This window comes from Tauraco erythrolophus, chromosome 3 (genome assembly GCF_009769465.1).
Source record: "Tauraco erythrolophus isolate bTauEry1 chromosome 3, bTauEry1.pri, whole genome shotgun sequence".
NCBI lineage: Eukaryota > Metazoa > Chordata > Aves > Musophagiformes > Musophagidae > Tauraco > Tauraco erythrolophus.
Genome location: NC_141467.1, coordinates 15,916,475 through 15,939,040, shown reverse-complemented (window position 1 = coordinate 15,939,040; position 22,566 = coordinate 15,916,475). Strand labels below are relative to the sequence as shown.

At 40.7% G+C, this 22,566-nt stretch overlaps 1 protein-coding gene across 4 annotated transcripts in view; it reads right to left on the bottom strand.

Annotated features, from left to right (window-relative positions):
- Positions 1-1,169: 1,169 nt before the first annotated feature.
- Positions 1,170-22,566, bottom strand: part of CDH10 (cadherin 10) — a 74,778-nt gene continuing 53,381 nt past the window's right edge. For 2 of the 4 annotated variants that reach the window (XM_086609015.1, XM_086609019.1), the window contains 3 exons: positions 7,541-7,649; positions 2,463-2,714; positions 1,170-1,660 (listed from right to left, as the gene is read on the bottom strand). In XM_086609015.1, the coding sequence (XP_086465141.1) occupies positions 1,170-1,660; positions 2,463-2,714; positions 7,541-7,649 (852 nt within the window). Of the gene's footprint in view, positions 1,661-2,462; positions 2,715-7,540; positions 7,650-10,370; positions 10,379-22,566 lie in introns of all 4 variants that reach the window. The other 2 variants (XM_086609017.1, XM_086609016.1) reach the window with 2 other exon arrangements.

The window sequence follows — 22,566 nt, the reverse complement described above, 5'->3', positions numbered from 1 at the left end:
TTTACTGACACTTTGTCAGCCTCAGCCTGACAGCTTTAAAGGAGATTAAGTTGCAATACAACACAAGGTGTTTTATAATCAAATAATTTGTCTTCGGAAAAGGATGCTGCTTAAAAATGAATGTTTAAACATCTTTTTACACTTATCCGTTGCAATTACAGATCACCTCTGATGATGCAATTATGATTCAAAACGGAGAACTATAGAACAAATAAACTCAGTTTTTGAAACTAATTATTTGTGTTTGGATGGGTTAGCTGTACCAACATGTTTTTAGAATAAGGTAGTTCAAGTTGAAACAAAATAGTAGTTCATGTTTCTAGAACAGAATATCATTAGTTCAGCTCAAAAATAAACCAAAGTTTCTCTTAAACATGACAACTGCAAGAAGTAGCACTTTTAAGCAAGCAAATAGGTCTATAACTTGATCCTCTCCCTGTGAGCACAAGCACTTCAGACTGTGCTAAATGTATGGAGAATAATGCAACATAGAAGTACTAGCAGTTGGCTCTGCTGTCATCGGAGAAATTTCGTGTTCTCTTCAAGCCTGGAATTGATGGCCAGAACAGGCAGGCAAGCATCAACGTAGTTGTAAAAACTGGTTTATTTCTTAAAAATAAATACAAAAATATAAATATAAAACATTGGCAGATAGAATTTGATGAAATGAAGTTCCACGAACTTTTTTTTTTAAACCAGCTGCATATTACACTTATTAACACCACATGTACATTTTGTTTGAATTTTAATGTACAGAAGAGAACATACTGGATTTTTTTTTCTTTGCCATCTTAAAAGCTGCACTTGCAAGGATAAGGACATGTACCTAACAGAAGCGGCTTGTACATGAGGTTGCTTAAGGGATTATCACCCTGTTCAAATTTTTGTAGGTAAGATATTCTTTATTTTACTTACTAAAATGGACAACACTGAATTTCCATAGCTTTGGCTCTTGGAAAGTGATTAAATAAAATACTGTATATATTCCAAGTGGCATCCTACTAGAAAGAATGAATGACATTAATGGACAAATTTTAAAGAAATTTTAAAAGGAAAACATTGTGCTGAGTGGCAGGAAAATTTTCCTCAATGTTAAATACTGTTGAGTGCAGAAGGTGTCTGTAAAATTACTTCCGCTCAAAGGAAACAAAAGTGTAGCCTACTGTAGGTTAAGTGTCTTTGTCACTTTCTCCTCCACCGTACATTTCAGCTAGCTTATTAAACCGAGGACCCCATTCTCGGAGGTAATCATAGTTTTGGTCTCCTTCGGTAGTACCCGACTCTAAGGAGCTCAAGGATTCAGCTATTGAATCGTTTCCTTCATAGGCATAGGTTGCGAGCGAGTCGTATGGCGGTGCAGAAGGATCAGTATCGTGCTCTTTTAGCCTTTGGTTAATGAAATCTCGGACATCTGTGTTATCCGGTGCTGAAGGAGTCCTCCGTGGTACAAATAACGTTTCAGGGATAATGTCTCGTCGAAGCTTCTTATCTTCGATAGCTGCAGGATTCCTCAGTGTGCCAATATCAAAGGCTTGGGTGTCTTCCTCTCCACCGCCTTCATCGTTATAACTCACAATGTTGTCTCTGATGTCCTCTTTAGAGAGAATCAAAGGCTCCTTCTTTCGTTGCCTCTTCAGAGCAGCAAACAGCACCACTATAACTTAGAGAGAGAAACAGAGGATGGGTAAAGATCTCTATTTAACAATTTCTTAGTAGCAAATCTGCCAGGTACAAGAGCTTTATTTCAGCTACATTTCAGCAATTCAATTCTGTGTAATAAATGGATAAACATCTCTATATTACAGTAGCAAAGTAAGGTCTATATCAAAACATGTTATTTTGCACACACATGTGCTCTGCTTTACAGAACCATGAGCTTGTGACCGTGCTCCTTCTGTAACTTTGATGAGTTTTAAAATAGCCAGGTCTATTCTGAAGATCTTTTCCCTCTTTTAAGCTCAAAGTATATTGTTAAAATTGGCTTTAAGTTGAATTATAGATCTTTAAGCGATATTCTGGAAACTGTAAAATGAAGGTATTACAAAATTTACGGAAACCTCTGGATAGACAGTGCTTTAATATAACAGAAATACTATTTACTGGAATATTCTGTGTGAAATATATATTGCATGTTGACTTTGGAATGTTAAATAAAAAAAAGACATTCCCTAAAAATAAAATGAAAATGAAAAATATGAAATTGAATTCTGATTATACTGTTCCTCCTCCCTGATCTTTTTTGGACAACATAATGAAAGAATAAAAATGAGCTTTTGGTTGCACACTGATAGTTTAAACAAGCAGGTTTTGCCTTATTTTTTTCCTTCTTTTCATTTTAAGTTGCAGCTAAATTCTTCTTGCAAAATCAATGATCATTCACTTTATCGACCTGCGTAGTTTTGTAAAATGACTCAGGCCTGAAGTATTTGTTAATGGGAGAAAGATGAATTTCTTCTTCTTACCTAGCAGGATAATGATGCAGAGGAGAATGGCAACCAATGCCCCTGTGCTGAGGCCGGCAGGGAGGAGCAGGGCCTCAGCATTGCAGGACTGCATGTTCCCCCGGCTGTCACAGGCGCACACTCGAATGGTCAGCGTGCCAGTGCTGCTCTGGATCGGGTAGTCATTGTCCGATATCACCACTGGTAGAAGGTAAGTACTTATTTCATGTCGACTAAAGCCGTTCCTTCTCGTCAAAATTCTGGCAGTGTTATCTAGATTGATTAAAATATACTGTTGTAGAATACATGAATATAAAATATATCATTTATAGTACATGCAGATCAACATATTTTACATCACTGGTAGCATTTTGAAACTGTTCCTGATATCCTAGTGATATCTGTCTTTTTCTAGTGACATTCTCATTTGATCAGAAGGCCATTCATAATTTTTTTACGTACATTTTGCCCGCTCTCTTGTGCCTCTACACAACTGTGCTGATTTTGTCTGGGATGATTATCTTCATAGTGGCTAGTATGGGGCTATGCTCTGGATTTGTGCTGGAAACAGTGATGATAATAGAGAGATGTTTTCAAGCCCTGGTCCTCATGGGGGACTTCAACCACCCTGACATCTGTTGGAGAGACAATACGGCAGGGCACAGGCAGTCCAGGAGGTTCCTGGAATGCGTGGATGACAACTTCCTCCTGCAGGTGATAGAGGAGCCGACAAGGAGGGGTGCCATGCTCGACCTTGTGCTCACCAACAGGGAGGGACTGGTGGGCAATGTGAAACTTAAGGATAGCCTTGGCTGCAGTGACCACGACACGGTGGAGTTCAAGATCCACGGGGCAGCAAGGAAACTATACAGCAAGCTCTGTGCCCTAGACTTCAAGAAGGCAGACTTTGGCCTCTTCAAGGACCTGATGGGCAAAGTGCCGTGGGAGGCGGCCCTGGAGGGACGAGGGGCCCAGGAAAGTTGGTCCACATTCAAGGAGCACCTCCTCCAAACTCAGCAGAGGTGCATCCTGATGAAGAACAAGGCGGGCAAAAAGACCAGGAAGCCCGCGTGGATGAGCAAGGAGCTCCTGGACCAACTGAAAATGAAGAGGTTAGCCTATAGAGGGTGGAAGCGGAGACAGATAGCCTGGGAGGAATACAGAGAAGCTGTACGAGTGACCAGGGATCAGGTGAGGAAGGCTAAAGCCCTGAAGGAATTAAATTTGGCAAGGGATATAAAAAGCAATAAGAAAAGCTTCTATAGGTATGTAGGGGACAAAAGGAAGTCCAAGGAGAACGTAGGCCCCCTCCGGAAGGATACTGGTGCTCTGGTTACCCGGGACATAGAGAAGGCTGAGTTACTCAATGACTTTTTTGCCTCAGTTTTCACTGATAAAGCCTCTTGTCTTACTGCCCAAGCTGTGGAAAGAACTAGCAGGGACTGTGAGGATGAACCACTGCCCACTGTAGTTGAAGAGCAGGTTCGAGAACATCTGAGGAACTTGAAGGTGCACAAGTCCATGGGACCTGATGAGATCCATCCGCGGGTCCTGAAGGAACTGGCGGATGAAGTTGCCAAGCCACTGGCTATTGTATTCGAGAAGTCGTGGCGGTCTGGCGAGGTCCCCGATGACTGGAAGAGAGGGAACATAACCCCCATATTTAAAAAGGGGAACAGGGCAATTACAGGTCGGTCAGCCTCACCTCTGCCTGGCAAGGTCATGGAGCAGATTCTCCTGGGAACCATGCGAAGGCACATGGAGAGCAAGGAGGTGGTGGGTGACAGCCAACATGGCTTCACCAAAGGCAGATCGTGCCTGACCAACTTGGTGGCCTTTTATGATGGGGTGACAGCATCGGTGGACAAGGGTTGACCAATGGATATCATCTACCTGGACTTGTGCAAAGCTTTTGACACTGTCCCGCACGACATTCTTCTCTCTAAACTAGAGAGGCATGGGTTTGATGGATGGACCACTCGGTGGATAAGGAATTGGCTCAATGGCCGCACTCAGAGAGTAGTGGTCAACGGCTCGATGTCCAAGTGGAGACCGGTCACGAGTGGTGTCCCTCAAGGGTCCGTGTTGGGCCCGGCCCTCTTCAACATCTTTGTCGGTGACGTGGACAGTGGCATGGAGTGCACCCTCAGCAAGTTCGCTGATGACACCAAGCTGTGTGGTGCTGTCGACACACTGGAAGGGAGGGATACCATCCAGAGGGACCTCGACAGGCTGGAGAGGTGGGCCCGTGTCAACCTCATGAAGTTCAACCAGGCCAAATGCAAGGTCCTACATCTGGGTCGTGGCAATCCCAGGCACAAATACAGACTGGGTGGTGAATGGATCGAGAGCAGCCCTGAGGAGAAGGACTTGGGAGTACTGGTGGACGAGAAGCTCAATATGAGCCGGCAATGTGCTCTTGCGGCCCAGAAGGCCAACCGCATCCTGGGCTGCATCAAGAGGAGCGTGGCCAGCAGGTCGAGAGAGGTGATTTTGCCCCTCTACTCTGCCCTCATGAGACCTCACCTGGAGTACTGTGTCCAGTTCTGGAGCCCCCAACATAAGAAGGACATGGACCAGTTGGAGAGGGTCCAGAGGAGGGCCACGAAGATGATAAGAGGGCTGGAGCACCTTTCCTATGAGGACAGGCTGAAAGAGTTGGGGCTGTTCAGCCTGGAGAAGAGGAGGCTCCGGGGTGACCTTATAGCGGTGTTCCAGTACGTCAAGGGGGCCTACAGGAAAGATGGGGAGAAGCTGTTCAGGAGGGCCTGTTGTGATAGGACAAAGGGTAATGGTTTTAAAATAGAGGGAGGTAGATTCAGGTTGGATATTAGGAAAAAATTTTTTACCATGAGAGTTGTAGAACACTGGAACAGGTTGCCCAGAGAGGTGGTGGATGCTCCATCCCTGGAGACGTTCAAGGCCAGGTTGGATGAGGCCCTGAGCAACCTGATCTAGTTGGAGATATCCCTGTTCCTTGCAGGGGGGTTGGACTAGATGACCTTTGAAGGTCCCTTCCAGCCCTAACCATTCTATGATTCTATGATTCTATGATTATTGCTGAGCAGTCCTTACACAGAGTCAAGGCCTTTTCTGCCTCTCACATCACTCCACCAGTGAGTAGGCTGGGGGTGCACAAAAAGCTGGGAGAGGACACAGCTGGGACAGTTGACCTCAACTGACCAAAGGAATATTCCGTACCATATGATGTCATGCTCTGCATATAAAGCTGGGGGAAGAAGAAGGAAGGGAAGGATGTTCAGAGCGATGGCATTTTGTCTTCCCAAGTAACTGTTATGCATAATGGAGCCCTGCTTTCCTGGAGATGGCTGAACACCTGCCTGTCGATGGGAAGTAGTGAATGAATTCCTTGTTTTGCTTTGCTTGCATGCACAGCTTTTGCTTTACTTATTAAACTGTCTTTATCTCAACCTTTTTCTCAATCTTTTTCTCACTTTCCTGGTTTTCTCTCCCATCCCACTGTGAGGGGAGTGAGCGAGTGGCTATGTGGGGCTTAGTTGCTGGCTGGGGTTAAACCACAACGACCACCTTCAAGTGTGATTTGAAAAGAGGATTTCTCAAAGCTTAAAATGTTTTATAGATTAATGCATGTAGTGCATGACACAGTTCCAGGTCAGGGCTGAAGCACTGAAATGAAGTTGCCAACTGAGAAAAAATAACTTTCCACTTCATGCTGTTCTACAAGCACTCTGTTCTGAAAGATTCTTTCTATGGATCTTCTCTGACAACACCTGCAGGAATGCTATCTATAAATTCAGTATGAGATTTTCCATACAAAAACGTTTCAACACATTACAGAACAATGAATTATGTACCTTAGCACATGGAGTAAATTTTTTGGGGGTAAAAATTGTCTTAGGAATTCAGAAAATGTGTAGGCATTCCTGTATGGTTCTGAGAAAGGAATTTACTAAACTGTATTTGTAGCAGACAAATCTTTGTTGTATGCAGTATACTTCAGTATCAAAAGCTGTTCACTGAGTGGCCAGAGAGAAGGAAAGGAAGGGGAGGAATGAATAACAGGGATAGACTATTTGTTCTATTGTTAGGGTCACAATAAAAGTGTGACCCAATGCTAGAGTTGCTAACTTTTTAGTCCAAAAGAAAAAAAAATAAAGATTTAGTCTCCATTAGAAGGAAAATTTAATTTTCACCATACTTGTGAAACTATCTTAGTTAGCTATCTTGCCAGCCAACTTCAGATTGAATTAAAATAACTCATGTGCAAAAAGAAAGAAAATAATTACAGATAGAAAAGAAAGCAAGGTCTATACCTCTATACACTCAGAATCTAGTCACTAGGATATAATCTTTGTTTAAAATATTAAATTATATATTTTTTTCACAGCCTCCATGATGTGAAACAGAGTTTTCCTTTATTGCATTCCTTCATTATTTTAGGGAACTCATATGCTATTTGTTTTCACCCATCATCACTATTCTCATTGCCTTTATGTTTTTTACATATTTGAAGGTTGATACTACGTTCCTCATCATTTATTTCTTCTGTAATCTAGAGCCATCTCAGTCAGTCATACTGATAATGAAGACCAAAATAGGTGCATAGTTCCCCTTCCTCGACAGAATTTTCATAAAATTTTCTCTGATAAAGAAAGATTGACAAAGAATCAGAAGAAAAGCCAGAATGATTATGCACTCAGAATGATTATTTTCATTAATGGTCAGAAAGAAAAAAACAGAACACTAGAAGAATCAAAACTATGTTACAAAAGGCTAAAGAGAAAAATCTGAATTTATCAGCTGAAGCTATCTTTGAAACCTTTTTTCTGCTTCATTCAACCATTTCATCTGGCTACTCACACTAAACCAACATTTTTACTGATTTTCTTTATAATCTGTTTTATCATGTTTTTGTCATGCTGATATTCGCCTCCCTTACACAGACAAAAATGTAGAAGTCCTAAACCACAAACATTCAGGTAAAATTATTATTCTTGCTAGCAGCAGCCTTAGCAGCTTCTCTATATATTGATAGACATTAAAATCAAATGTATTTCAGGAATGTATGCCAGACAGCAAAACTAAAACTCCTTCCCCGGAACAGGCATGAATTTTACCTTCATTATCCTGAACAGTGAAGTTAGGGTTAACAGCAGCTAAACTGAAGAAAAATTTTTGTCCACCAAGAGGGTCATCTTTGTCTACTGCACTTATGGTTTGAATAAGCTGCAGGAAAAAAAGTAAACAAACAACAAAAAAACTAAATACACTTAGGTTTTTGATACAGCTGTCTGATTACTTTAAGAAGACTACAAGTGTTAAGACAACTTCATATTCAAACTAAACACACATTGACTTACGAATTAATCTGTAGAACATATTAACTGAAAAAATGTTAAACGAGTATCACATAAGTTTTTCAACAAAAGCATCCATACATGTTTCATGTGGTGGTACATGTATAAAATGGCCAGCTTCTACCTTAGTCCTCCTCGATTTCTTTTTTTCAATACATTTTTATATATTTTTGTAACTACATAGAAGACAAAATTTGACAAAACCAGTTTTGTCTGTAGTCTAGGTCGTTTTTATTCTACATCTCTGATCCATCATTTTAAATTCAAATCAACACCTAAAACAGGAATTCAGAGGATGTTTTATATTTTTGTGATAAAAATGGTATGTTTTCAAATAGATAATTCTGATAGGGAAGTTAAAGTTTCAAATTAAATTTCAAAATAAAAACATTTTTTTCTAAACCAAGATTTTTCTATTTACTAGTATAACAAAAGATATCGATAAGATTACTGGGATAAAAATGCCAGTTAGATCACATATATATTTAAACTCTAATAAAACACTGTAGCAAACTCAACAGATGCACCACCTCAAAGTGGTATGAGAATCTGGTGTTACAATTCTCAGAGTAAGCTGCTTCAGGTCAGTGCAGTACTTAGATTGAGAGTTTTCTGAAATGCCTACAAAAAAGTTTGGGTATTTTAGGGGGGAGTAATGGCAAGCCCTTTATCAACATTCATTTATCTGTCAGGTAGATGAATGTGTGCCTTTTTTTTTCACTGAAGTTTCTATACCTAAAGGTGGCAAAATGTCATTTCCCGAAGAAAATACAATTTTTGACGCAATTATTGTTTTATTTCAGAGTGGGTTTTTTTTTATACCATAGCAATAAAAACTGTACTTATGGCTGAATTCTTGTGCATGCATGCATGAATGTTCAGTTATGTTCTTAAGTTTAAATTCCAAAAATAGGTTAATCTTTAGCCTGGTTCATTTTTGTTCTTTATGTTTGATCCATCATTTTAAACAGCAATGTTTTTTCAAGCATTGAATTACATTTAATTTTTGACACTATTCCATCCCTGTGGCATACTTGTTTGTGGAAGGATACCTAAGGGTTAACATGTGAACAATCCAGCCTTTCTTGGGAGCACGTGCCTGGATGCAGAACAGGAAATGGACACCATGATGATGTTGCTTCTGGGATGCAACCAATCATACTGAGGGGTGGGCTATTGCTTGTATCATAGCCAATCACAGATTGCCAAGTCTTGTTTAGAAAGCTATAAAGCACGCTGAGTGTAAACAAATAAAGGTTCACTTGTTTGATCACATTGATCATGTCAGGTGTCCTCACTCATCTCCCGCAAATGGCGCCCGAACAGGGACCCTCAGATTCCTCACGGTAAAGTTGCGAGACTTGGCGAGGAAGAGGATGGAAGGCCAGTCAAATGATCCACTGCCCCGGCGGAATGAGCAGTGACCCGCCCAGTCACTGAGTGGAAAAAGTTGCACCTGTTTAGTCGCTGGTTCGACGCTGGAATCTTGCCTAGGACACTAGGTGAGCGGTCGGGGAGACAGATGGGGTTGGATAAGCAACAAGAGGCTGTCCTAAATCTGCTCCAACACATGCTCTCTGTGAGAAAGCTTAAATATGAGTCCTCGGCTCTTAAAGGGCTGTTATTGTGGGCATGGAACAAAGAGTTAATCTCCTCAGTAGGAGTCGTTTTTGAACTCGCTACGCGGGAAGCCATAGGCACAGAGCTATGGGAGGATATCAGTTTGGGGGGAGTGAGCGCGAAGGAGGCGAATAAATATGCTACTCTGTGGAAGTTAATTAAAGAAACATTGCATACCACGGAAGTCGGACGAACTGTCGCTGATGCTGCTTTTGCTGCCTTCACCCCCTCTCCTATTGATTCTTTATCAACAACTAGGAACACTTCCTCTATCTTTTCTACGCGAATTTCTGTGCCTGTACCACCACCATTACGCCCTGTTATCAAAGTAGAAACCGCGAATTCAGGAGAAAAAAGGAACCCCATAGGGTCCACACGCTTAGAAGAGGAACTAATAATAATAATAATACCGACGAGTGCCGGAATAATCATAATACCAATAATCATAATACCAACGAGTGCTGGAAGCTGGGAAACTGGAAACCGAGCGCGCCAGCCCCGCGCGCGATGATAGTAAATCAGGGAGCAACACCAGTATCAAGTCAGGAATTTGTCCCCTCCGTGCCGCCACCACAGGAAGTGCCGGAATGGATGTGGAAACCACAGTAGATTCAACGCTCGTATCTGACAAAGTAGTAGTAATAGATACAAACGTAAAAGGACCATTAGGTGAAGGGTTATCAGCCTTATTAATTGGTCACTCATCTACATCACGTCAAGGTATTTTTGTATTACCAGGAGTTATTGATGCAGACTACACAGGGATTATTAAGGTCATGGTATACACGTTAACTCCACCTGTTTTTATTCCAAAGGGCAGTAAAATTGCTCAATTAGTGCCTTTCCGTAGCTGCATGCTTTCATCTGATAATGTTGAAAAAGGAGAAGGAGGCTTTGGCTCCACTGGTCAACCAGAAGTATACTTTGCTTTGGATCTAAAAAGGACGAAACCTGAAATGATGGTCTTCACTTTGTTCGCTTTTGCAATCTTTGGGGTATCACTCACCACACTGGGATACCGTATTCTCCCACTGGTGAAGCTATCATTGAGCGCTCCCACCACACGTTAAAAAACATGTTGTTAAAACAAAAAGGGGGAACTCAGGGTTGGCTGCCCAGTGATCGATTAATGAAAACGTTGTATGTCCTGAACTTTTTACGTCTGGCAGGAAACTGTGATGAGCCGCCTATGCTAGTACACAGTAAAGGAATGGGCTCATTCTGGAAAGAAAAAACGCAAGGCCTAGTACTCTATAAAGATTTAAAAACAGGGAAGTGGGAAGGACCAATAGAATTAAAAGTAACAAGCAGAGGATGTATGTGTTTACTTACAGGAAACGGACCACTGTGGGTTCCGGCGAAGTGGGTAAAACCATATATACCCAAAGCAAACTAGAATGCGGCTTCTTCCCACAGATACATACTGTTTACTGACAAGAAATGGTTCAAAAGACTCGTAATAGAAGATTTCATGTTGATATGCAAACTGTTTTTATGTTTCTTGTTGTTTGGTGTATTGCGGGTGTGGGGGTTGCTTGTATGCAATTTGAAAAAAACGCTGTTGGCCAGCAATGCACATACCTGGCAGCCTTGTCGCACGCACTGGCCACGCGTGCAGCAACGCCCAGTCAGTATCTTTTTCATAGACTCTGTTGAGGGTGTAAAAGAGATGGCTCAGAGCGGAGAAGAAGGAGACTACAGATAAACAGGGGACGCCCTGAAGGTGCTGTGCCTGCCTCCCTTCTCTGCGATGACCCTGCTGATTGACATATTCCTGCTCAGCGGAATCTTGGGCATAGTATTAGACGAAGCACGCATTGGGCTTCAATATTTGCACCAGGATGAAAAGCCTTCTATTAGTTTTAGTAGTTATCGCAATGATTCTCTTAATAATTCCTTGCCTGTTACGCTTGCTCACGAAAATGATTGAACGGGCTGTAAAACAAGTCTGGATTGTTCAAAAACAAGAAGGGGGATGTGTGGAAGGATACCTAAGGGTTAACACGTGAACAATCCAGCCTTTCCTGGGAGCATGTGCCTGGATGCAGAACAGGAAATGGACACCATGGTGATGTTGCTTCCGGGATGTAACCAACCATACTGAGGGGTGGGCTATTGCTTGTATCATAGCCAATCACAGATTGCTAAGTCTTGTTTTAGAAAGCTATAAAGCACGCTGAGTGTAAACAAATAAAGGTTCACTTGTTTGATCACATTGATCATGTCAGGTGTCCTCACTCATCTCCCGCACTTGTTAAACCCTGGATGTTTTTTCCTCTTCCAGTTTTTCCAAATACAACCGTTTCTCTTCATATCACAGCTTTTGTCAGGCTTAACATCAACAATTGCAATGTACTCCTGTTTGCCTTAACAAATGCATGATTACTTCCAAACTTCTCTCTTGTCCATCCAGAATACAACAACAATTTTTTTCATGAGACAAGGACTGGATTTCTTTTAATACAGTAGTTTGCTTGTTTTCTCAACTGGAGTTTTTTTCTAAATTTGTTTTCTGACATAAACCTTCAGTAACTTACTAAATGAACAAACAGATAACACAAGCATAGAATATTGTTTATTTCTAAAGAATGAACCTTTTAATTATTTAGTGAGTAATTAGAAAATAAATATTTAGATTTTTTTTGCAAAATTAAGTCAAGAAAACACTAGTCCCTTTTATTTTACAACTGGAGACCAAGAATGCAGTCAGTTATTGGTGTTAAGTTGATGAAAATCAACTCCTCCACTTATGCGTGGCCATACTTTAAAGGGAGTGTAGAATTTTCTATAGCCTCAAATCTTTTATTTAGGGAATAATCTTTACAGGGATTATTCACCTACTACATCACTGGAAACCAGTATCCCTCAGCAGAACAACAGACAGCAAGAAAAAGTCCCCTATTAATTCCCCCATCCATCACTTGTTGTAGCATTTGAAGTTCTCTGGGAACTTTTCTGTTCAAATACTGATCATGTTTAATCTTATGAAACATCTTGTAAGCAAATTCAACTCATTTTCTTACATTAGGGCTTGAAACAGCTTGTGGTTTTTTTGTTACAAGCATCATTTAGATATTAAAATGTAATAATAATTCAAAAATGCCAGCAAACATTTGGCTGACTAAATATTATGCAGTTTCAAATTACTTGCTGCTATGTTTCTTTAAAATTCAAAGTTTTAAGGATGATCTTAGTGAAACTATGTTTTCTTACATTGTCACATCTACAGTGCCTCTAAATTAAATTGTAAAATATATCATAAACAAAAACATTAGTAGTTACAATTTTTTTTTTTTTCAAATGAGGATAGTACTGTAAATTCACACTGGAAGTGCATAACCAGCTCCTTTTCACATGAGGCCACATACACATTTCAATAGAGCAAATTCATCTTCTCCTGCATGACCCTGGGAAGTTCTCCTTGCAGTATCACTGGTGTACTCGAGTTCCTCCTCGATGCCATCCCAAAAATACCCTATCCACCAGATTGGGAGCTCAGTGTGGGTGAATTTATTTAAAGTATGCCTTTGGTCTTTGGAGGAAGCAGTATCTTCCTGTTAAATTTTTGGAGCACTGCATGATCTCTTGTGTTCTTTCAAAGTCTGTACCTGAAGCAAGCTTCAGATAACACATGGACAAAACATAACAAACAAGCAAGGGGGAAAGCAGATTCCTCCTTCATTGCTCAGAAACAATAGAAGTACAGATGTAGGCCAGAGTCAATGATATAGATTGTTTTGGTAATTTCTTTGCTTGACTACTCCACTTCTCTTGTAGACAATTATAGCAGCATCACAGGTTTAGATGGCTTAAACAGGACATATTTGACTTCCTTATGGTTGACTTAAACAAAAACAGTTACCACAACTTCTGTTTGAGAGCAGATTGAGGTCTGGAATCCCTCTCAGCTGCATTCAATTTTTTTTTTTTTTTTTTTTTTTTACTTGTTCCTGCACTCTCCTCAATTTCATCGGTTGTGATCAAAATTAAGGTGAGGAGACATTGAGGATCCCAGTGTGGCACAGAGAATTTGCTTTCATAATTTTCTCACACTAGCCAATTGGACTCTAACAGTTCTGCCTCTTCTCCAAGACTCGTCTAATCATGACTTGGGTTGGAGTCAGACCTTTCCGTCCCATAGTATTTGTATCAGACAGTTCTTTGTGTTTGACGCTTCCTTTTGTTCCTTAGTGTAAACAATAGCAACATGTGAAAGGAAGTATTTCCTAAGACTAGTATGCTATCTTCCAGATTTTCAGTGTATTGTGCTTGCTGCTCCATGTCTTGACCTTCCAGCATTCCAGTCTTTGCCCTCTTGTGGCACCTTGTGGATCTCATGAAAGTGGGTCTTTGCTCAAATTTTAAATTCTTTTCACCAATCTAACTCTTTAAGTAGACTGTGACACTGTCTGACAGGCAAATCCAGTGACTACAGATTTTGTCTGGTTATTAGCCAGTTTTTTGTGGCCACAAAACTGACAGGAGTAATTAAGATTGGAACTAACCACAGGAGCTGTGTTGCATGAGATTTCCCTTTTGAGAAGTTGCTAGGCATCCTCTTGCAATACTATCTGTATTTTACCAAACCTGGACTCATTTTTGAAACTTCAAGGACCGATAAAGCCTTCAGTATACTGGTTTTTAGCCATTGCTTGCTTGACTTTGAACCTTTAGGCAGTAACTGATGGCAGGGTAACTACTCAGAGTCTCTTAAATATATGCAAATCCAATGGAAATAAAAATAAACATTTCTTACTGGGTAAACCTCTTTATTTGTAATCAACGTGTACATTAACAGCCTTTTCTCCTTCTCAGTGACTTTTGAATATAAACCTACGATTGAGAGGAATTGAAGTGACAAAGAATAAACTGCCTTACAGGTCATGTACCATCCAGTGTTACATGGTAAATATAGGTAATGGGTGCTGAAGAATGTCTACTACTTTTAATATACATTTTTGTTATTGCTTAGTAAAACTGAATAGTACTGAATCATTAAAGGTTTTAGTCCTCAGTTTTTAAAATTTGTCTACACCATTTTATACTATGTTTTTTAAAAAATATAATTAAGACAGCAGCAATAGCTATCCAGGAAAATACTTTAATTTTACTAGAAAATCCTCTTTAGTTATAAGGGACCCTTTGAAGGAGGAAGTAAATATGAGTAGCTTCTACTATCCCCCTGCCTTTCTAAGAAAAACTGATTTAACAAACTAGACTTTTAGAAATAAAGCGACATTCTACCAGGAAATAGCTATTCGTCTGAAGAGGTTTAGAGGTTATCAATACTATATCAAAAATGGAAAGTTGGGAAGACTTTTTTTTCCCCAGATTTGACATAAAATTATTCATAGAAACATAGAATCATAGAATGGCATAGGCTGGAAGGGACCTTAGAGATCATCTAATCCAACCTCCCTGTCATGGGCAAGGACGCCTCTCAACTAGACCAGGCTACTCAAGGCTCCGTCCAACCTGGCCTTGAACACCTCCAGGGAGGGGGCATCCACAACTTCTCTGGGCGATTTATTCCAAAGTCTTACCACCCTTGTACTGAAGAATTTCTTCCTAAGATCTAATCTAAATCTGTTCTCCTTCAACTTAAACCCATTTCCCCTTGTCCTATCAGTGGACACTCTTGTAAAAAGTCCCTCCCCAGCCTTCCTGTAAGTTCCCTTCAGGTATTGGAAGGCAGCTATTAGGACCCCCCGAAGTTTTCTCTTTTCAAGGCTGAACAATCCCAGCTCCCGCAACCTGTCCTCATAGCAGAGGTGCTCCAGCCCTTGGATCATCTTAGTGGCCCTCCTCTGAACACGCTCCAACAAATCTATGTCTCTCTTATGGTGGGGACACCAGAACTGGACACAGTATTCCAGGTGGGGTCTCACAAGAGCAGAGTAAAGGGCACCTCTCTTGACCTGCTGACCACGCTTCTCTTGATACATCCCAGGATGCAGTTGGCCTTCTGGGCTGCATGAGCACACTGCTGGCTCATGTTGAGCTTCTCATCTATAAACACCCCCAAATCCTTCTCTTCAGGGTTACTCTCAACCTACTCTGTGCCCAGTTTGTAGTTGTGCCTAGGATTGGCCCGACCCAGGTGAAGGACCTTGCATTTTGACTTGTTGAAGCTAATGCAGTTTGCACTGGCCCATTTCTCAAGCCTATCAAGGTCCCTCTGGATGGCGTCTCTTCCCTCAAGTGAGTCCACGGCACCACACAACTTGGTGTCATCGGCAAACTTACTGAGGGTGCACTCAATGCCGTCATCCATGTTGCTGACAAAGATGTTGAACAGCACTGGACCCAGAACAGACCCTTGAGGGACACCACTTGACACTGGTCTCCATGTAGACATCACACCATTGACCACAACTCTTTGAGTGCAACTAGCCAGCCAGTTCTTTATCCACCAAGTGGTCCATCTGTCAAATCTGTGTCTCTCCATTTAGAGACAAGGATGTCATGTGGGACAGTGTCAAATGCCTTGCGCAAGTCCAGGAAAATGACATCCGTTGCTTTACCCACTTCAACCAGAGCTGTAGCTTTGTCGTAGAAGGCCACCAAATTAGTCAGGCACAACTTGCCCCTAGTGAAGCCATGTTGGCTGTCACCAACCACTTGGTTATTTTTTATGTGCCTTAGTACAGCTCCCAGGAGAATCTGTTCCATGATTTCACCTGGCACAGAGGTAAGGCTGACTGGTCTGTAGTTTCCTGGGTTGTTCTTGGTCCCTTTTTTAAAGATTGGGGTTATGTTTGCCCTTTTCCAATCTGTAGGAACCTCACCAGACTGCCAGGACCTCTCAAATATGATGGCTAGTGGCGTAGCAACTTCAGCCGCCAGTTCCTTCAGGACACGTGGATGTATCTCATCAGGTCCCATGGACTTGTGCACCTTTAGGTTCTCTAGGTCTTCCCGGACCTGATCTACTCCTACCCTGGGTGGTTCTTCACTCTCCCAGACCTAGCCAACATCCTCTGTGATTTGGGTGGTGTGGTTCGAGTGGTTGCCAGTGAAGACTGAGGCAAAAAAGCTGTTGAATATTTCAGCCTTCTCCATGTCCTCAGTAACCAGGTCACCCGTATCCTTCCAGAGAGGCCCCGCATTCTCTCTCGTTTTCCTTTTTTCTCTCACATACCTATAAAATCCTTTTCTGTTATTTCTAATATCGCTGGCCAGATTTGACTCTGTCAGGGCCTTAGCTTTTCTAACCTGGTCTCTGAGTACACGGCCGACTGCCTTGTAATCATCCCAGGTTACCAGTCGCTGCTTCCATGCTTTGTGTATTCCCCTTTTGTATTTGATTTTAGTCAGGAGTTCTTTGTTTATCCATATAGGTCTCCTGGTAGTTTTGCCTGATTTCTTCCTTTTAGGGATGCGATGCCTTTGAACTTGCATTCTAGCTGTTCGTTGACATAGAGGGCAACACCCCCTCCTCGTCTCCCCTGCCTGTCCTTCCTGAACAGTTTATACTCCTCCAGTCCAACACACCAATCACAGGAGTCATTCCACCATGTCTCTGTGATGCCAATCAGGTCATAGCGCTGCAGGCTCACAAGCATCTCCAGCTCCTCTTGTTTATTGCCCAAGCTGCGGACATTCATATAGAGGCTTTTGAGTTGGGTCCCTGATGAGGTACCTGGAGCCCCCTGAAGATGCTCAAATGTTTCCACAGTAACCAACCCCTCAACAACCCCTGTGCTCTGTCTGCAACCTGGCATGACACCTTGATCCCTTGCAAATTCACAAGACTGCACGATCTTATTAGTGCATTCCTCCCCCACAAGCACTGGCATACTGCATTCCGGCTCCCTTCCAGTGATCCTGATTTCACCCCCACCCCCTTTCATACCTAGTTTAAAGCTCTGTCTATGAGCCCTGTCAACTCCCTTCCCAAAACTCTTCTCCCTCTGTGGGACAGGCTATTACCATGCCTTTCTAACAGACCTGGCCTCATGCAGATCCAGCCGCTGTCAAAAAACCCAAACCCCTGCCGGACACACCAGGCTTGGAGCCATCTGTTAGTACTTCCTGCCTAATCCCTCATCATTGCCCACAGCGGGAGGGATAGAGGAGAACACGAACTGTGCTCCTGATCCCTTGATCAGGCACCCCAAGGCTCTGAAGTCCTTTTTCGTTGTCCTTGGAATGGTTCTTACTAATTTCTCACTGCCTACCTGAAACAACAAAAGGGGGCAATAGTCTGAGGGCCTTACTAGGGAAGGAAGCTTCTTCCTGACATCTTTAACTCTGACCCCTGGGAGGCAACAGACCTCCCTGTGCAGCGGGTCCGGTCTGCATATCAGGCCTTCTGTTCCCTTAAGCAGTGAGTCACCAGTGACAATGACCCATCTTTTATTCCTTTCTGATGAGGTTTTAATGCCAACGGCAGTCCGACTAGGCTTTGGTGACACCTCCAAGCAGGGAGAACCAACATCCTCACTGTTTTCCAGTTCCCCTTGCAGAGCACTGTACCTATTGTGCAAGGACACCTGGGAGAGTGGGGGAATTGCCAGGCAGTTATGCTTGCCACTCCGAGCAGGGACCTTGTGCCATTGCCCCCTGTCCCCTAATTCCTCACATTCCCTGATCCCCTTTAACCTCTCTACTTCTTCTTTCAGTTCTGCCACAACCAGATTGTGGAAGTTGTCAATTTCTCTCTCGCTTTCCCTAAATATTCTTAAGCTACTCACCTCCTCCCTGAGCTCCAACACTTCATCCTGGAGCTGTGCCACCCGGTTTAGCAGGTCATCAACCTGCTCACACCTCACAGAGCCATCCTCAGGATTGCTCCCAGCTACCAGGGAAAAGCTATGACCTTCCTCACAGCCCGTGACCTGAACACCAATATCCCTTCAAGTGGGTGCAGAAAGCACAATTCTCCTCCGGGAAGCCACCATGACTCCTGGATAAGGTGAAGCACTTCAAATCCCATCCAAAAAGCTGTAAGCAGCAGCAGTTGCCCCCTCGTTAGGCAGGAACAATAGGCTTGCTTGCCTTGTACTTGGTGGGCAACGACCATATATTCACCATATTCACCATAACTTTTATTGCCAGAGCAGCTATATTGATCATTGTACTGACATAAAAAGTAGTTATAATCTAAGGGGGTTCTTACATGACATAACGTGTACCAATATATATATGATTCTTATTTAATGTTGGAGTTTTGAAAAGAGGCAATCCTAGTTCCCTTGCTTCAGACAATGTGTTCAAATACATAAGTTACTGTTAGTCTGTCTTTGTTCTATTTGACTTCCATGGGACAGGGCAAGGGGAGTGCTTTTGATTAACATTAAAAAAAACAACAAATAAGCAGAAGTCGAAAGCATTATATTACATATTTTGTATACTATTTCCTGATGATGTTGGTAACCATATTAGTGTGATATATCCTGTTTTACACATGCTTTCATACAGTATGTTCTCCTCTTAGACCAATCAATTGTTGGATACTGACATTACACCCACAGTACGTTCCTTCTCCTTGCTACCAATGCCACAAAGCAGTAGCTGCGGGGAAGCCAAGAATGTTACTGTGTCTGAAAATAGCCAGGAAATTAAGGGCCCAAAAGTAGTCAAAGAGGGTTGTTAGCCACTAAAAACTGATAAAACATTAGAAACAAGTTTCCTGCGTAGGCTGCTTATTTCAACACAATTCACTTTTGTGCTTGGTAGGTCCTCTTTGAGCAGCAGTTCTATCCACTGTTTAAGGAAATGGTATTTTTTTCTAAACTACATTATATATTTGCTTTTAAATTCTGTACAAAGAACAGAAAACATAATGTGCCGTTAAGAAAAAAACCCACAACAATTTAGAAACCCTATATGGAATTGTATTACAAAAACTTTCTCTTGCCAGAGTAACACTAAGTAAACATGAGTTTTTGAAAAAAATAGTCAAGAAGAAAATTTTGATAATGCTGAAATCACTGGAACATATAAGATCTATAAAAATATTCTGAAGGAACTAAAGTAAGAATTAATCAGAAGAGATAGAAAAGGAAGAGAAAAAAAAAATTCAAGTAAATTGACCATAAATTGTAGTATGACACAAGAAATGAGGGGTAAGTGGAAAACAAAGAAATAATAACACTTCAAGATCAAAGGATATAAGAAAGTTCTACAAAAACATCTAAAGAAAAGGAGGGAAAATTGAATGCTAGAAAATGAAGCTACAAAGAATTTAGTTTTTCAATAGTTATGTATTTTAGTGATTTTTTTTCAATAAAAGCAATATTTATTAGAAAGACACTTGGAGAATATAAAAAGGAAATTATTAGAAATATAAAGATACCAAAAGCTATGTTTACTCAAGGTTATGGTAAGAAAAATATCCCTGATAAATTTTTTTATAGGGGTCAAATAAGTTTATAAGAAGAGAAGCAACATAAAAAGAACTGGTTCAAGAAACCTAGTGTTTTTATGTAATCTATGCTGAATTAAAATACAGGAAAAAGTAAAAAAACCCCAAAGAATAAATCGTTCATATTTTAAAATGTCATTGAAAGTGGATCCATGATGAAGTAGACTGATTTTTATAACACTGGGACATTAGAAAAGGGAGTAGGCATGTATAGATTTGGTAAAATGAAGGCTAATAACAGCAAGATGGAAACAAGCGTGTTTGGAGACCCAAACAGATGGAAATACAACTTTCCTTATTACTTTTGGGACTTGAAAAGCTGTGAAGAACCTTGCTGTTTACTACCCTGGTGGGACAGGTGTTTTCCTGCAGCCCTGGAGAGGACCCATGCTTCAGCAGATTTATCTTGAAGGACTTGAGCCCATGGGGAATGGGTTGGAGCAGGGAAAAGTTTGAGGAGGAAGGAGTGACAGAGAGGAGGAGGTAGAGGGGTCAGGAATAAGAGGTGAAGGTGAACCTGGGAAGAAAGGCGAAAGGAGGGAAGGTGGTTTAGTTCTTTTTTTTCTTTTTTTTTTTTTTTCTCACCATCTTATCCTACTTTTAACTAGCAATAAATTACATTGATTTTCCCAAAGTTGAATCTGTGATGTTGAATAAGTGATCTCCGTGTTTTTGTCTCAACTCATTTTCTTTTTCATCTTATTCTCTCCACCTGTCCTGTTGAGGAGGGAGGGAGTGGCTGGGTTGGCACTTGGCTGCTATGCAAAGTCAACTCATGCTGCCTTTTTTTTTAGGCAGATCATTTACAAAGTGAGAAGAAGGGCCTCTCTTCTGATCATTACTAAAAGGAAAGTGAATATTTGGAAAAAATATACTCAGCTTCCATGTAAAATCTCTCGAAATTAAGACTGACTTCTACTTTCCACACTGATTCCTGCCTTTTACAATAGAGGATCTTAGGAGGCTGGCTGCAGAACTGCCAGACATGTGGCATCTGGGAAGTGACAAAACCAGTAGGAATCCGTCAGCCCAGATGCCCGGCTCCTGGATCTTCTCACCTGGGGGCGGAGGACAGCTGAACTCTTTTGTGTACAGCACTCAGCAGCCTGGGCATTTCACTCCTTTCTTCCCCTCAACTCCTACTGAGTCAGCCTTGTACAGCTCACAGGAATGGCTGTGTCCCCTTTATGCCATCACACCAAGATTGTCCTAATTTTTTGGGGGGTTGAAAGAATAACTATAATATTCATTAAAATGTTTGTCAGTAGGAGATAGGAATTATTTAAAGGAATACCACAGAATTTGTGACTGATGAGGTATCATAATAGTTTCAGTGATCTAATGGAAGATTTAATATTTAAGATTTGATCATGGATCAAACACAATTACAAAAACCTGAAAGGAATAACAAATGTGGGAGGAATCAAACTTAGAGAACCATGTTCAGTATTGATTGATTAAATTCAATCTCCCAGAAATGACTGAATCCCAAAACAAGTCTTATTTATGATCTACTAGTAAGCAAGAAGAATATAATTACATTCCAATAGATTATTCATGTTATCCTACATTGCATTTTTTCTCTTTCTGTGAATTATTTTCTTTAAACAATCATTTGCAACTCAAATATTTTTAAAAAATTGTTTATATTTGTAGTCCTTTTAGTAAATGTAGCACTTTATTTTCCTGATATAGGAGACACGACTGAGCTCTATAACAATTTAAATAAGCCTTTATAGATACATATACTTATTTAACTTGTCATTTATTAGTCATAAATTATTAATTTTTTTTCAACTTTTTAACTGACAGCCTTTTCTGTATATAAACAAAACCAGTGTAATGCACAAATCACATTTATATTTGCTTTTAAATTATACTGACCTCAATATTCTAGATAGCTCAGAAAAATAGAGTTTCTCAAAATATGTTTACATGAAAATATAACTGTTCTTCTAAGCTTTTCTTGTACCCTCTGTATTTAGTAACCTGGATAGAACATATTGTAAAACCTGAAATGAGTAAGATTTGTGGATTAATGTATTTAGTTTTGGTTTTTTACCCAGAATTTTTTTTTTTGTGAAACTGGAAGAGGAAAATTCAGTGTTCTACTTTTCCTGTTCTTAATCCCTGTCTCATATTGAAAATTATTAAAATGTTAATTAAGCATTTATAGAAGACACTACAACTGTTAAAAATTCTAAATTATTTCTATTTATTTATTTATTTATTTAATAGTTTGAATTCTGTTATAACTCTCGTAGCAGACAAATGCCCTTGCTCAGTACCTTTAGATAATTCATGCATTATAAATTTGGACCTTAAATCCTCTATTCTCATTGCCAACTGACATTACTTTAGAAAGAAGAATGGCAACCTGAATGTGAAATTTGTAATACAGCCTGAATGCCATACCTGTAGGACTCAAACAGTTAAGACAAGCTGGCACTTCTCCCACGTTCTGTTCAAAGGTACTAAAATGATAGCACTGAGGTACTACTGCTACCATTTTAAAGGATTTATTATTGGCTGACTGTGCTCTGGTACATGCTGTGCTGTAATGGGAAAACAGTTTTTTTAACAGTTCTAATAAACAGCTGCCTATTAGTAACTAGATATTAAGCAGTAGAAATTTCACTTAAATTGAAGTACGCATTCTGCAGCCTCTAAGAGGTAAACCAAAATATTATGTTACCAGTTCAAAAGAAAAATTATGTTTTGCATTTTCTTTTCAAAAGTTTTTGCAGCAAAAATAAAAGCTAAGTGTAACAATTGCAAAAAAAAAAAAAAGTGCAAC